Source organism: Coptis chinensis, chromosome 8 (assembly GCF_015680905.1).
Source record: "Coptis chinensis isolate HL-2020 chromosome 8, ASM1568090v1, whole genome shotgun sequence".
In the NCBI taxonomy this organism is placed as follows: domain Eukaryota; kingdom Viridiplantae; phylum Streptophyta; class Magnoliopsida; order Ranunculales; family Ranunculaceae; genus Coptis; species Coptis chinensis.
The window spans coordinates 19,627,705-19,645,355 of record NC_141463.1 but is presented as its reverse complement, the minus strand read 5'-3'; the positions used below and the strand labels follow the sequence as shown (position 1 = coordinate 19,645,355).

The window sequence follows — 17,651 nt, the reverse complement described above, 5'->3', positions numbered from 1 at the left end:
CTCCTAGAACCTTAGCACAATTGCCCATGAGCAAAGGTGGAAAGAAAGGGTTAAAGGGGAATAGTTTTGGCCAACAACTGGTATTGATATCTGTGATGGCTTTGCAACAAGCGGGACCAAGTTGGCCAGCTCTGCCACTAGTAAAAGATGCAAAGATTTCTGCCAAACATCCATTTACGTTTTGAAGAGATGACAAACATTGTTGGATATCTTGTCCTGGAAGTGGTGGAAATGGCAAACCCCCAAAGAAAGGGGGTAAAGGTAGTTGGGCTACTGTAGGGGAAATCATCGAGACTGCCAAACATGCCGCGACAAATAAAACCTTCGACAACATCTTTCAATATGCTTACTTTGCTTTGGAGACCTGAAAGAAATAGTTGATGGGGTGTTGAATTTATACTAATTTGAGAGTAACATAATTTACTTATTATTTCAAAACGGTTGTTTTTATACTCTTCCACATATTGACCCCCGTCCTATTTATTTTCTTTCAACATGAAGTATGTATTCAGTGCAAAGAAATATAAATGGCAACTGCATCTACTGACTACTGTAACAGTAGACAGTCTTTAAGACTTTAACATTTACTAGAGGGAAAATTTAGTTTTTGCGTTGTGTTATGCTGAGTCTTTGGTGCACTAGAAAGTCAAATTGTTTTATATGTGGTACACTTGGGGGTTATATCCAGCTCTTGATGTAAAGCAGTTAAGCAGTGAGGGTAAAGCCTCTCGAAACTTCAGCCTATTGACAGTGTAGCTGCTGGTCTTCCCATTGCTCTTTAAATCATTGGTGCGGCTTATGATGAGGTATTGTGGCTGTTTTACCTTCGTAATCTGATATGAGAGTTGCTTAGAGAGGCATTGCTGGAAGAAAAATGTAAGAGACACATCTGAATATCTGATACTGAAACGACCATTGTATTACCAAGGGATAAAATCATTTAATAACTACAGCTCATACAAACATCCTGTATGGCACAACATACCAAAAATACAATACATCCTACCTGAGAAGAAAATAAGGATCAAAACCCTCCCAAATACAGGAACCTTCACTGGTTTTGGGGACTAAAGGATCTAGAGCAACACCATGTTTTTTCTCATGGGATTGGATTACCAACAGATACAGGTTAGAAATTAAGGGATTCCTAAGAAATGGTCTAATAATCCCTTCAAGTTCAACAAGGTCTAATAAATTAGGGTTACAAATCACAGTTTCTCTGTCAAAGAGGCACACTGAAAGCGCATACAAACCAAGAAGATTGGCATATAACGATATGAAAACGTCCTTGTGGTTACCTGGACCACCGATCCAATCAACTCCGACCTCAGCCCTTAGATAATCAGTGGCAAATGATATTAACTGGTCGTAAAATCTTGTTCTCCATTTCTGTAAGAAGATAGAGACTTCTTGCCCATCGCAAAGGCCGATTCCCCAGGACACTGATATTGACAGCCTTTCCATATAAAAGCAACATATTTGACAAATCAACAATTTTTCTTCATGGAAATTATCAATCTCCTTGTCAAAAACTCGTCGAACAAGGTCACCTTGAACTACATTATATGTTGCAGTATTCAGTACACATTGTGCAAGGTAATCAAAATACATTAGCCAATGACCAAAGACCGAGGATAAGAACTCGAAGCTCAACTCTATTACTTTCTCCACTTGGGTAGGAACCACACCCAGATGATGACTTCTACTGGATCGATCGGAAGTAAAACACCTCTGAACATCCTCAGCAAGGCTTTCTCTGAGTCCAACATCTTCATCCTCCAACAACGATATACATGTAAACCACAGATCTAGTATTTTACATGCATACAGGTTTGCAGCTTCAGATGGCAAAAAAGAATTCTGGTCACCAGAGGGAACTTGGGAATTAGATACAAATGAACAAACTTGCCCAGCTTCTTCAAGTAATCCTGAGGCTACCATGGAATCGGCAGCCGCCTTGCGCATGTTCACAAGCTCGGATGAGTTGCTATATCGTTTAATTAAATTAATAAAAGAGCATATGCATTCATAGATGTGGCTCCATATTTCTGATTGGTCAAGTTCACTAGAATTAATGGTTTTCTTTCCCTCTCCGTCAAGAAGACGAGAATTTTTAAACAACCTTGCAAACCTCTTAATGCATACACCCATGCAGCATATTAGTGTTTCTCTAATCTTTGTATGTCTGACAACCTTGTTGAGGGACATCAACTGATCCCAAAACAGCAATAAGGAATCACAATCCATAGAACCAATATAGACCGTCTCCAGGGACAGTTGAATGTTTGGCTTATGGAACTGCAGCAAGTTCCAAGTGAATAGATTCCGCAAGATGTAACAAGTACATCTAGGATTGTTCTCCTTACTTAAGAGCTGAATTAGCGTTGGCTGCAAATTAGTAATAGCCCACTGGTGAATACTGCCAATGTCACTGCTGGATTGGACATAGGCTCCACCAACACTCCATTTAAGAAACCGAAGAAGCCACTTTAGAGTTGCAAGTCGAACTTCATAGGATGCATCAGATATGGAGAGAATTAGCCTTTTCTGAAGTCCAGTAACTTCATTCTCAATTTCAGATACCTCTGAAGAATTCAAAACAGGCAAACACATTCGCCGCAGCATCTGATAGCCTTCTTCGGCTCCTTCAGTATTTGCTTGAAAAACACAATTAAAATAGGAAACAGCTGCCACCCTGCGCAGTTCCACTTTAGTTGGATCATGAACTGTAGACTCACTAGAAGCATCAATGTCTAAACATTCTGAAGATAATTCCAAAAGAAGGCTTCTGATGGTGTTAACATGTCTGCTTATCTTACACGTTCTAGCAATACCAAGAATGTAATCCAACATTTGTAAGTATGAAGTACTGAGGATAGAGCAAGCGCACGTGTTGGGGCAGCCAATCCATGAAGACATCCTAAGCACCTGAATCAAGTCACCAATGATCTGATCTTTCTTAGATACATCAGCCAAGTTCCTGCAGTTAACATCCAGAAGAGAGCATAACTGCAACAGCATCCCATGAATAGAATTAAAGGACAACAGCGTCCCATTGTTTGCGTTGATTGATCCCGATGATAAATAATTAATTGTTTGATTCCTCACATGAGGCAACCCAGACGCAATATCGAGCAGAACGATCGGCAGTTTCTCATTGGATACCAAGCCCAGCAAAGCTCTTGATGCAAGAACACGGACACGGAGATTGCTTTGAGTTGAACATTTCCTGATAAATGGCATAAACAGAAAGGGATCCAAAGGGTCATCAGTCTCGCAACTGATCATAGAAGGCTTAAGTCGGGATAATATAATAAGAACAGGACACAAGCTCGGGTGTACAACTTTTGACATATTAGATTCCAGATTCCTTGAGGATCCATCACTGAGTAACTTGGTCGCAACTTTTAATTCATTGAATAGGAAGGGATGCAATGTAGGGTACCTTCATGCAAGAAAAATTCAATTAGAAACAAACTACACCAATCACCAACAAATACTCAGCCGGATAAAACATAGAAGTAGAAACACATAATTATAAAACATCGATTAAATAACATTCCATCAACCATCAGGGAGCACAAGGGTATATTAATTTGAAATGCAGACAATTACAGCATACTATGGACAAGTCGTGCTGTGATTGGTCCAGACCATAATGGGCATTGAAGTTTTGTTTCTTATAAAACAATTTTGTTTCGTACTTTCAAAGCATCTACTTATGATTATCGTTGCATGGAATATTGGAACTTCTAAAGAACCCCACCTAAAGAGAAGAGGTGGCGTGGTGATTTGGTAACTTCATGGAAGGAAAAAGTCGAACCATTCACTGACAAACAGTAATGCTACGATGTTTACAAAAAAAGCAGAGTATAACATCTCTTTAGCTTAAAATTTGGATTAACATGCTGACTGGACTGCACAGAAATTCCCACTTCTACTTTCAACTATTTGTAGTTCCACAGACACCTCCCTTCTTTCTTTCTTTCTTTCTTTTCTTTTTTTTCTCACTCTGGTTTCCAGTTGAGAAATTATTATGTGAAGAGGAGGTGCTACAATAGGCAATAGCATATAAGAATCTCAACCAATATAACCAAGATAGAATATGATATATTTAGTACATACCAATACCCTACAACAAAAGAAGAACTTCAGTGCTTAGATTTTAAATAAAACAACAGATTAAGGAGGTCAATTGACTAGGACAAGTAGACAACTGCAAAAGGAAAAAACTAAATTATCAAAAATAGAATAACAGAACATTGGTACTTTCAAACAAAACAAAACAAATGTGACATTAACTATTTATGTTCTTGAATAGATTAGGTTATGGGACCTGTACCTGCAATAGGCATTAATGTAATTATACAAGTTTCACTCAGAAAACTCTATTTTCACGTGATTTCCAGTTTCTCAAACAATGCGATGATTTAAAGAAGGATACACATAGAAAAGGTACATGGCATGTAAGGAAGCATAGATTACTCTCATGATATAAAAATGAAGGCAAGCAATATTTCACAAAAAAGCTCTTCATCTTCCTCTTATTGAAGTATTACTATTACAAATTCCAGATCAAAAAAAAGATAATGAACCATATCAACAGAGAATTGGACAAATAGCATACCTATGGAAAAACTCTACCGCAGTTAATGCCCGGCGAGAAGATTCACGTTTCTGCACATTAAGAAATCCGATCATACGACGGACCAAGGCTGTGTAAGCTAGACAAGCACTGTTTCGAACCTCCCAATACGGTGATGAGAACGAACAAATTGATATGATCAAAGCCTCGGCACAGAAACCTGATGTATCTGTTGCTAAATTGGTATCATTGAAAGTAGCTCTGAGGACATTAAATGCGTGTACTGTGGGTATAACACCTTCATGCCGTAGTTTAGAGGTCTTTTCACTTATAGTCATCTCTACTGGATTGACACAAAAACCTGTATTATTTGCATTTATTGATAAATTTTCACCGGAACTACCATTCTGACAAGGAGCTTCCATTAGTTTAGGCATAGACGTGTTAGCAACATCTATAAGCCACCGTAGAGCCCTTGGGAGAAGCTTTTTTGGTGTTCCCTCTGGCTCTGAAAGAAAGAGAGCAATAAATCCTGCAGGTATCCCAGCACTTCTTCGTAACAAGTCATCTACCGTCTGTCCCTTGGCAACTGTTCTTTCCATAAGTTGTTCCATCCAAGACTCGGTCATCTCACAGAGTCTAACAAGTGAGAAGTGACAGATAGTTTAGAAAGTGATTACATAATGTGGCTAGATTTTTTTGAAAATCATGCTGGAAACCCCCAATATTTGGGTATAGAGCAAGTAATAATGGAAGCATTGACGATTAAACAAACAATTAGTGATGACTATTATATTCATCTCAAATTAAGCATGCCAAAAACAGAGAGAGAATTAAAAAAAAATGAAGCAAGAAAGTACCTCGGATCATTTGAACATAGAAGGCGATTGCAAAGAGCTGTAAATCCAGCCCTAGTCTTATCAATGGCTCCATTATGTTTCATTTTCAAAAGGACTTCAAGGAAATGCTCCCCAATCAACTCAAGTTGTTTAAGGACAAGTATTTCATTAGATCCCATCACCGGAAAATTATCAGAAGTTTCAGATACGTGATGTCCAGTCTTAAAGGAGCCTGAATTAGTGCAAGTTGGAAGAGGTATTTTCCTTGTAATGGTTCCAAGAAGAAGACTCACCTGAACGAGAAAAGGTTCCACTATAGTTAAGATAAATATGGAAATCCATCTTCTCATGCTTTACACATTCAACATACTAAATATCTATGTTACATTTCTTCTTATTTTAACTTCAGAATCTTGATGTACAATTACAACTAATATTTGGCTGAGCACTACATAACTAACAATGTTCCTTAGCAACATGTAAATATAACTGTCAGTGCATGGACACAACAATAACGAAAGAAAGTAAAATAAATGTCAACATTCCATAATAACATATGGAGTTATGACGCTGTCAAATGCATTAAGAAAGAACAAAAGAGCTAGTGCACGTGGAAAATCAGCTTGATACCTCTTTCATAGCAAGCCAGCAACCAACCATTACTACTTGTTCTGATGGCGTCACAGTAGCGTCCACGGGTTTCAAATTAGTCACCTGAAGTTGAGATGAAGTCTCAAGCACCGATGTCTCAACTGGTATCTCGGAGAGAAAAGTATCATCGCAAACCATATCATCCATGTCCTCAGGCAGATACAATGCATCTGCAGAAACCACCCAAAGTGCTAAAGAGGTTATCCGTTTAACCAGCTCTAGGAGCTTCTCTAAAGCATTCCTCATCTCAGAACTGCTCGAAAAGATTACATCAGAGTTCCACTCCAACTCCTCAAATGTGTATCTTAGTGTAAGCAATACACCATGAACAAAACTATTCTTGCATGCTTCAGAAAGATCCTTTTCTCCTTCACGCACAACAACATGCAACCAATCAATCAGGGAGAGTATATAATCTATTACAGGAAACCTAGATTTTTGAATTAAAGAAGAACCATTAGGCAACTCAGACTGTGATTGACAACAAACAGCATTGACTGAAGCTCCTACAAACCATCCAAAATCCAAGACGTACTTCCTGAAGATGAGCCTTAAACTCATGGCTCCAGCGTCACTTTCCCTAACACGTGGACTGCATACCAACTTTTTAGCCCAGACTATTACTTCTCTGACCCCATTTTCACTGGCAATGCCAGGAAGTGGGGTAGGAAAATGTAGAAGTATGCGAAATGAACTCTGCCTCAGCCTGTCCCAACTATCGACAATTGACCCAACCAGTAACAGCGTCGAATCAGGTAATGTGAATCCTTCATTGTAAGGATAGAGGCAGCTTGCAGGAGTGGAAATACCGTTACTTTGTGATGGTTGAATGACGGGCCAGACATTGATCAATATTAGAATGAGTTCCATGGCCATGATTTTCCTCTCATATGGAGCAGAGGGATAACATGAGAAGAAAAGAAAGGAGCTAAACCACCTCATAAATTGAAAAAGATCTTCTGCTCTGAGGGCAACAGTTCCCTTGGTTTTCTTATCAAAATCCACTTCATCATTTTTGGAACTTATCAACGGTTTCCAAGAGCCTTGCTTAAACTGCCGCTCCAATGCCGTGCGAACACGAGAAAAGAATTTTCTAAACAAGCTGGTCCACTTCATTTGGAAAGCTGTTGAGCAACACCGCATGTTCAATGGAACTGCCTCTTTAAGCAAACTGAGTTCCAAATGTGAAGGCATACTAGATGTCTTTGGGTTCAAAAACAGTGACTCCGCAGCATCTACTCGAAGTGTCTCATCAACATGTGTAAGTGCAAGTACAAGCCACTTCACAAGCACTTTAACCTTTATCCCCTTCACGCATAGAAGAGCAAAACGATCCAAAGATTCTATTCTCAGATCAATCTCATGAAGACTTAAGGATTCATCGTACTCAATGTCACCTTCAATTAAAGCAAGGGAGCGAGACACCTTGAGCAATGAAACCAGAGCTGCCACCTGCTGATCGACTGATAAAGCCATCCTGGCACCAGCAAGCTCAGGACAACTGAGCTCAGTATTTTCTCCGTATTTTCCAACTGAGATAAAATCAAGCATGGGAAATACACTGTCAACATCCACCTCAAGCACAACAGATAGAGCATATGTGTTCAAATTGGAGCGGAGCTTCGGAACTCCTGAAACAAGCCCATACATAATAGGAGGCAAACAAAGCCCTCTAAAATTCATATACCCTCTCTCAACACCATCACTGCTCCAACAATCATCACGCAAGCACTCAAGGAAACACTTCAAGAAGGTTGTAGCAGCACAGCAAACATCATCATCAATGAAGGCATATATTGTTTGGAAGAGTAGATCTGGACTCATTTTCAGTACAGTCTTTGCCCCCAACCTCTTTGTAAGAGAGGCTAGAGGAACATATCTTCCCTTGCAGCGTGGTCCTAAGCACAGAAGATCTGACGTGGTCTTCTTCAAGAAAGACTCCATCCTTTCATTATACTCTGCTGAATTAAGGGTGAACTGGATGTCTACGAAGAGATCAAATATCAGATGGACTTGCTTGACTGTTTGATTAAGAGGGTCTTCCAAGTTATTCCATATTATTCTCAATATTCGGGACCCCATCTCTTCAGATAGGGGATTGTAATTGTTTGATAGATTCGCAAGGTTAGCTGATACTAAGGTTTTTATCTGTTGGAAACAGATCTGCATCACAGTTAATACATGGAAGTTGAAATGACTATCAACAGGATTTTCACAGTAGTTACACAGTTCAGGCAGAATCCCATCAAAGAGTATAGTCCAAACTGTGTTGCTACAAGACCCATCAACTCCCAAACGGTTTGACCCATCCCCAGATAACTCAAAATGGTTATTGAGTACTGTTCTTGGAACTGTTGTAAGAATCCCTCTCATCAAGCAGAGCCTGCTCAATACTGAAAACTTTCCAATATCCATATACAAGTCCCCCTTATATGGCACTTTCACTACAATGTCCCCAGACTCACTCTTGGCGCATGTGATAGAATTGACGCTTGTATGACAAAACAAGCTTCTAACAATCAAGTAACCAAGTTCTTCAGGAGTCAAACACAGCTGCAGTGCAGCACAAAAGGCAACACCAGCAGCGACCAAGCTATCCCTTGAAAAGGAAGCCGACTTCAAAATGCTTATAATCGCCTCTATAATTATTTCAGTAATAGTTGAGTCTTTGGGAATCAGACTGCCATGGATATCCTTCGAATCGGTAAACTTGGAAGGAAAACGCTGAAGCAAATAATATAAACAGGACAACGCCTCTTGGCACTGTTCCATTGCTACCGGTGATGGCCGAGACCCATTGTTTACCTCCAGAGCAACAACATTCAAACCAGAAGCTACATCCAGAGCAACTGAAATCAAACACTCCTCCACAATTTCCACCAGAAACCCCAACTTAGGATAACTCATCATCGACAATGCCACACGACATAATGAAAATCTCCTCCCTTTCACACCCAATACACCATAATCATTACACAGTGACCGAAAACAACTAGCAACTACAGATTGGAACTTACGGCTTTTAGCAAGAACAGAAATTAATGTCCTATGCAATGTAAGAGAATTTTCAATAAACAGAATCTCTAAATAAAACCAAGAAGCCTCGGAAACCACAGTGTCTCCACTCTTATCAAGTAACTCCCCAAAAGCCGTGGCAACTTTCTTAACCTGATTAACTTGAGCATATATTGAATTCAAAGATATCAACGCCTTCAATTCAGTGAAGAACCTCAGAGAAACAACATCTAAAGGCAAATTATTCAACTTTTCAATGTAATATTGTGGAAAAATAATTGCAGTGTACGTATACTGATGCCGGTGTTGTAAAGCTCGCCATTTAGCAGACATTATTTTTCCACTTCTCTGATCTTCAAGAACTGAAATATCTAAATTGTATACCTTTTCTTCTTTGATTTCTACCTCATACTTTTGTGTAAACTTAAGCTAGAATTACAGCAGTAAATATATAAATAAAATGTGTTTTTTTCTCGAAAACTAGTAAAAAACTAATAATTAGGGTTTTAGGAAATGTTTGAAAGATTAATATGGTGAGTTATGTCAAGTAATGAGATTGAAATGATCACCTGAAGAAAAAGCTCAAAACTTCATCCAAAAGAGAGGCTGGAAAAGTTTAAGTAGAGAAGACGAGGGCAGTTTAGTATATTCGCTAACATGATGAAATGGGTTTTTTGTTATGGGTCAGACCTATCCAGAAAAGGCCCAAACATCTTCCATCCATAAAACCCATGTTCCATGGTACAAAAATATAACAAAATGTTAATGAGCTCGCTATTGTAAGAGCCAAGAGGACATAAAATTAGGTGTGAAAACGGCAAGAGCCATTCCCAATGCAAAAATGCGAAATACATTATCATCTTCGGAAAGATCTCGGCGGCAGAGAGTGACTATCCGAACGGACCGCATAGAGAAGTCAAAAGTGATACTTTTGCTAAGAATCAGATGCACCTAAAAATACTGAGCCCTCGCTTTGCTTTGGAATAGTATTGAAAGACGAATTTTCATTTCTAAATGTTACTAAGTATCAATTGATACTAATAGCCACGGTCATTAACCGTTTTAGACACATATTTTAGATCTTCTGATGTGTAATATTTTTGAAGTAGTGCACAATGGTTTGGAATCAGCGGCATGTGACGTGCAAAAAAATCACTTTGAAGGGAAATAACAACTTGTCACCCTTTTTATGAACCAAAAACAATGACCCAATGTAAAGGTGATAATGAGAGGGTAGTTTTTCACAAAGTAACAATGAGAGTAGCACTTACTACAGAGATAGCAGCTGAGTTATGAACTTCGGACGGAACCTTTTATTCCGTCTCGTATGTTTTTTTGTTTTTTTTTTGTTATTTTTAAACAGAATATTTTATTCCGTTTCATGAGTTTTGTTTTTTTATATATTTTTACATTCAGAGATTGATATTTTTATATTGATACTGGATGTGATGATTGATATTTTTATATTGATACTGGATGAGCAAATGACTATGTGACAGTTACTATACTTATGTAGAATGGGAGGAACTATATTCTTCTATGAATTCTCTTTATTTACTTATTATCTAATATAAAATTGTATTTTATTCTTTAAACTAGAAACTGTAAAGATTTATGAATGCTAGAAAATTGAATATTTTTCTTCATTTTTTTTTAAAAGATGGGTGCATTAATGGTGATTTCTATTCTTAATTTCAAAGTAATGTGATTTTATTTTCTTTCTTTCTCGGCAGCACTACAATAATTCGAACAAGTTGGCAATCATCCACATAATTAATTAGTAATGTCACATTTAATTGGAAACTCTTCTTTTTTTATATGAGAGAGGAACAGAACTTGAAATACATAACATAAATAGACTCTTAAAAAAACAAGCTCTTAGGCCAAGTCCAATAGTTTTGTGTGTTATCCCACTATAGCACAATAGCACAGGGATAGTGTTAGTGAGATGGTGTAAGTCGCACCCAATAGTTTCTAAACCATCTGCTAGTGCCAATCAAAGGCGTGAAGAAAATATTCGAATTTCTAGCTGCCTCAACTCTCCTAATGGCTTGTAGCCAAAATTAAGCAAGTATTGCTAAACACCACTCCTAGTGACGCAAACACTTTCTACCCGCCATTTATAGTGGCATGCCAGCAAAATATATTCTACCTACCTTTCAAAGTGGCGTGTAGACCATACGCCATTCGACTAAAACTCGCACTATGTATAGGTAAATTAATAGTGATAGTGTTAACGGGTTGGTGTTTTGACGCACCATTGGATCACGATTTTCTCCATATTTGGTGGGATGGCGCACCATTAGACTTAACCTTAAAGTACCAAGAAAAACAGACTCTTTAATATTAGGACTATACAACAACTAACTAAACTTGCTCCTCCTCCACCTCATCTTCATCATCGTTTCTTTCCACCTCAGCGTCACTTTCCTCCTCATCATCAGTATCACTTCCTTGCATCACTTTCCTCATCATTAGCATCATCACTTACTTCCATCTTTTTCTCCAGCTCTTTATGAAGGTTTTTAATCTCCAAATCTTTTTCAGCCGAATCTTCTTGTACCTTAGTCCAATATTTCAGCCTATTCATGAGCATATCGATTCTGTCCTCAATTTCAACATTCCCTATCGGTTAGAATTACTAGTACTTGTTGCTAGATTTATATCAATTGAGATTTAGTACTTGTTGCTAGGTCTCAAATTTATTAAGGGAAGGTGTTGGAATTAGTAATTTTAGATATAGATATTTTGGTTAAATTAGAGTTGCAGGTTAATTAATTAAAAAGTAGTGTGATTAGCCAAAAAAATAAAAAATGAGAGAATAATAAGAGAGATGCATGCATTGTTGAAAATAGATGTATCATTATGAAGTGGTAAGTTATTTTGTTCATGAAGTTTAATATAAGTGGTCGAATTGATATAATAAAGTTTATTTAGTTCAAGTTTGTCTTCTATGTGTATTATTCGATTTTGTATATTTGAATCAAAGTTTAGATTCTATATATGGTATCGGATTTTTACGGTTAAATATCCAAAATTAATCAATGGAAGATGGTATGTGGATTGTTCCAAAGTGGGAAGAGATCATGAATTTTGGGCATTGGAGTTTTCAGATGGAGATTGTGTTTAAGTATCTAAATATATGGAAAGTCTGATCAAGGAATTGAAGAACTTGAAAATGAAGCATTATTGAGCAAAGAAGAAAAAGATACAATAGAAGAAAACAAAATAAGAGATGGTCTAGCATTATGTTGTATTCGTAGAGGACTAGGTATTTCAAATTATATATAAGAAAATTCTTGCTTCCGCTCAAACTTCAAAAGATGCATGAGAGATTTTACATGATTGTTTTGATAGTGATATTGGTGAAAATTAAAGGATTGACAAATCTAAAGTTCGGTGTTACAAGTGTGAAGAAGAAGAGTTGGTTTCAGAAAAAGAAATTGAAAAAAACACAGAAGTATTAGACTCAAAAGAAGTGATTGTTAGTCTTGATTTTGATGTTGAAGAGCCTGAAGTACGTGATAAGGTTTATTGGGAATGTGATATAAAAAATTTACTTGTTAATGATTTAGAGTTTTTGTTGCAACTAAAAAGGAAAAATTTGTGTATGCACCAATATTATCAGGAGAAAAAGAAAAAGTGCCAACGACGGAAGAAAAAGAAGAAAGTATTGAAATAGTACATGAAGAAGAAAATATGATCATAGATATGATGGAGAAATCCATGGAGATGAGAAAATTAAGACAATAAAATTTACTGAGTTTCTTTGTGACAAAACGATATTTGATGTCAAACAAGTGCAAAAAGAAAAATACAAGCAAAAGAGGATGGTGAATGATTTGAAATCAAGAGTGGTAGAAGAACTACATAAACAACATTATTACAAGCCAGAAAAGGGGGATAGCTGTTTAAGAGGTAAATTGGTACAAAAGACATATAAACAAAATAGAAAAAAATACGTATAGGATCAAAGAGGGGGAAAGTTTTGTGAAAATTTTAATGGTACCAAGAGTATGCAAACAAGATATATAGTAAAAGATCCAAGCGAAACTTGAGAATATACAAAAAAGGTTCGGTATTTCGTGGGAAGAGTAAGAGTGTAGAAGGGGAGAACTCATCAAGATCTAGATTGGTTCCAAGTGTTTGCAAGAAAAATAAAAAACGGTACAAGCCAATATTAAAGCGGTACAAGTCTAAACCAGGATAAGGTTTTGATATTTCATGGGAGGAGTAAACACACGGAAGTCAAGTGTAAGTACAACATTAACATTAATGTAATGTTAATGTTAATGTTGTAATGAAATTTCATCAACTAGGATGTCAAGTAGCAAATATCATCATGGAGCCGTTGAAAGTTGAAGAATTTATCAAGCTGAAGACATTCTTGGGAATGACCGTGTTCCAAAATCCCAATTTAAGGGAGATTGTTAGAATTACTAAATTGAGATTTAGTACTTGTTGCTAGATCTCAAATTAAGGGAAGCTGTTGAAATTAGTAATTTTAGATTTAGCTATTTTGGTTAAATTACAGTTGCATGTTAATTAATTAAAAAGTGATGTGATTAGCAATATATATGAACATATATTGTTCATATTAGCAATTTTATATATACGGGTTGGCTATGTCGACATACAGAAATGACATACGGAATTGACATACGCAATCCTACCTACTTATATAATGAACTAAAAGTTTATTTTATAGAGATGTGATCTCCACAACATGGAGATCATCTCCACAAAAAATCAGCTCCTTTGAACATGTCTAATCCTACCAAAAATTGAGTTCAAATTAGAAATTTATCTGACGGTCCATAATTTTAACACTCTTTTGACACTCTTTTGACAAAACTAGACACATCCGATTGAGCTAATTTTTTGTGGAGATACTATCCATGGTAGAGAGATAATATCTACCAAAAATCAGCCCTTAGAACAATGTACAAGTCCGCTTTTGGATTGTGTATGTCAATTCCGTATGTCATATCGGGCTGGCAATATATATATATATATGAGAGAATAATGAGAGAGATATATATGCATTGTTGAAAAGAGATGTATTAGTGTGAAGTCGTAAGTTCTTTTGTTAATGAAGTTTAATATATATAAGTGGTTGAATTAATATAATAAAATTTATTTAGTTCAAGTTTGTTTTCTACACGTATTATTCGATTTTGTGTGTTTGAATCAAAATTTAGATTCTACACTATCTTGTAAGCTCTGCATGCATCTCGAAGGTTCTCTACTTCATCGATAAGATTGATCATCTCCGAGTCCCCAGTATCAGCATCATGGAGAATTCTAACGCCCGTATTTAAAATACGTATTTTTCTATTTATTAATTAATTAAATTATTTATTTAAAAATCGGCTGGATTGGATTTGGGATATATATGTGGGCCTGGTTTCTGGGCCCGAGTCTGTGTTGGGCTTAGGTTTCAAACCCAAGTATATAATCACATTGTTCTAGAGAATAGGGTTCTTAGAGAATAAAAAATAATAAAAATGGAGGCAGAGCTAGAAACTCGTGCATTTATGGAATTTTCTTTGGAGGGTGGAGCAAAATGACGATTCGAACGAAGAGGGATTCGTCGAGTTGAGTTTTAATACAGGTGAGTAGATATTTTATGGATTTTACTTTTATAAAATCCTCGTTACTGTCGATTTCTTTTCGGTTGAAATTTGTTGTGTTGTTAAAACTTAAAACTCTAAAATTTGATTTGAACCGCCGGCTCGGAGAAGCCGTTAACGGGCGGCGAAGCCAAAACAAACCGTTGGTCTGTATACGGGTTGGAACTGTTGTAGATTAGTGAACACTGTTTACATATTAAATCTCGTTGGTTGATGTCGGGTTTAGAATCGGTTGTGAGGAGTCGTTTCAAGCTCGACGGCAAGGCCAATGGCGTCGTCCATTTTTATGTTGAACTATAGTTTATTAGTATTTGATGTTCAATTGGTTGTAGTGATGGGTTGGAAATGGGAGTTTGGGTATTGACAAAATGGGGATTTGGAGGTTGGAATGAAGTTTTCGAATGGGTCTTTGGAAAGGGCGGTTGAAGCTCGAAGCTCCATTAATGGCTGCCAAAAGATACGCGCCTAGACGTCCTTTAAAGAAATTAATTCTAACTGTTTTGGTTGATTTTGGTTGGTGGATTGATAATGGGTTGAAAGGGGTGTGTTTGAAAGTGGGTGTGTTGTCGATCGGCAATATAGGTTAAGGACGAATTGGAGGGAGGAATCGAAAAATTATTTGCAGGCCCACCTGTTTTTTTGGAGTAAGGGTTTTCAATTAGGTTTAATGGCGGTGGGAATTTATCTAGATCTAGTTTGGAGGTAGGAGATGGAGTTAATAAATCGAGTTGGGGCTTTAATTAAAGTTTAAGGGGTTTTATAGGGATTAAAACCGATTGGGTTAAGGGGAAAACGTTAAAAGTGGTGGCGGACTTGGCGGTGGTGGTGGTGGTGGTGGTAAAGTTAAAGGGGGTGATAGGGAAGAAGACCGATGGTCGGTTTGGGCTTTGGGCCTAATTCCTTAGTTGGTTTTGGTTGGGCCGACCTTGTTTTGTTTTGGTTGGGCCGATTGTAGTTTGTATTGCTTGGGCCAGTCCATGTTAGGTTAAACTGTTTTGGGCCAGTTCTATTTGTTTTGTTTGGGCCAGTTTGGTTTAAAGTTTTTGGGCCGGTTTCAGTTCAAAGTTTTTGGGCCGGTTTAGTTTAAGTTGTTTGGGCCAAAACTAATTAGTTTTCTTTGGGCCGGTTTCTAATTTTATGTGGGTTGGTCCTTATGACCCCAATTGGGTCAGGTTGAATAATAAGTTGGTTTAGACTTTTGGGGTCGGGTTTTAAAGTTTGGGCTTGGCCAGTTGGGTCCGAACCATTACCTTAGCCATGACATGAACTTTGACCTTAGCCATGAACCATGGCTATGACCATGAACCTGTTGAACATAGAAATGATAGTTTGACTTTGACCATGACGTGTCGACTTTGACTTTGATCGTTGACCGTTGACTGTGGAATGTTGACTTTTTCCAGTTTTTCTCATATTTAAGAATATGGACAAATATAGTAATAAAATATTGTCGAAAATTATATAACGTTGTTTGTCATTATCTAATTAAGATTTGACGTGAGTAGTGTGTAAAGCATATATATATTGGGCTTTGATTGTGGACTGTGGACTGTTTAATTGTGTTGCATTTTATGTTGTAAATTGTATGGACAAATCAAATGCTAAAATGCTGTGGAAGCTTGTATAAATTTGGCTGTCATTATCTAATTAAAATTTGACGTTGATATTGTGACATTATATAATATGTTGGGATATATATATTAAATGCAATAGTTTTGGAGAAATAAATGTATAAACGCTCCATTATTTTATCTGTGAGATGCTACTAGGAGGTAGTAAAGTATTTGTGGATATTTCCCACGGGAGTGTGGCGTAGTGCAATAATATATTGGCATGTGAAAGAATAAAAGTTGTTATGAGATGTATTGAGATAATTCTAAATATATTTGGCTTAGTGCAATAATGTATTTGACATGCACGTGATATAGTGAAATGATTATGAGATAGTTATGTATGACACCTGAATAAATTACGTAAAGAAAATCCTAGAACCTGACTACCACAACTCATGTGATTTGCCCTATGTGGGCGTATGTGATATGATTGGCCCTTGTGTAGGGTGTATATATAAGATGTTGATTGACCCATGTGTTGGGCAATTGTAGCCGAATGGTGGCTTGATTATTCCGTTCGCAATATTAGAACGAGACGCGCGATATTTTATGCCGAATAGTGGCAGTACTTACATAATGGCTTCCGTGTGAGGGTTACCTGGTGTGCGGCATCCCGCTCAGGGTAGTTACGCACGGAGTGGTTCATTATGTAAGGGGAGGCATGTGGATGTACATGTTCGGCGTTGGGAAGCAATTGTGGTAGCCAGGGAAACTGGGTAAGACATAAATACGACGTGATTTTAGGGACACGCAAAGAAAGCCTTAATTAATATAATTATGGTAATATGTTGGTTAATGATGTATCTTTAGATAGATGATTATATATGGTTTTGCAGAAGACTGGGTCAAACTAATTACTTGGGCAGAGACGACCCACTCAGTAATTGAGCATGAAATGCGGTACATATATAATATGCTAATTGGTTGGTTTTTGTTTAGTTAGAACCTAAGGCGCCTCGATGGAGGAACTACCTGCCTTATTTATTATGCGTATAGTTTGTTGTGTGGTTATTGGAAGCTAAGGCGCCTTAATGGAGGAACTACCTGCCTTAATTATGATACTTAAGGATGTTATATTAGTCGTTGGAAGTTAAGGCGCCTCGGTGGAGGAAATAACTGCCTTATTTATTGGGTACATATATGTATTAGTATGATTTGTATTGTAGGGCTACTCACACCAACATTTTTATAATGCTGACCCGATTTGCATGTTTGCTTATCGGGTGTGTTCATTAAATGAACATAGTTGATAAGTCTTGATAGGTTTAGTGTTGAAGAAGATTGGTTGCTGCTTGTGGTTTGCGTTAGCGTCGCA

The 17,651-nt window shown here is 37.3% G+C and overlaps 1 protein-coding gene across 1 annotated transcript; it reads right to left on the bottom strand.

Moving 5' to 3' along the window:
- Positions 1-898: 898 nt before the first annotated feature.
- LOC147480395 (thyroid adenoma-associated-like protein) lies at positions 899-9,571 on the bottom strand. Its single transcript, XM_086577148.1, has 4 exons — positions 6,055-9,571; positions 5,446-5,717; positions 4,628-5,224; positions 899-3,445 (listed from the first exon to the last, which is right to left on the bottom strand). Exons 1-4 carry the CDS (start codon positions 9,421-9,423, stop codon positions 1,003-1,005), a joined length of 6,681 nt encoding a protein of 2,226 aa, XP_086433274.1. The 5' UTR covers positions 9,424-9,571; the 3' UTR covers positions 899-1,002.
- Between the last annotated feature and the right edge of the window lie 8,080 nt (positions 9,572-17,651).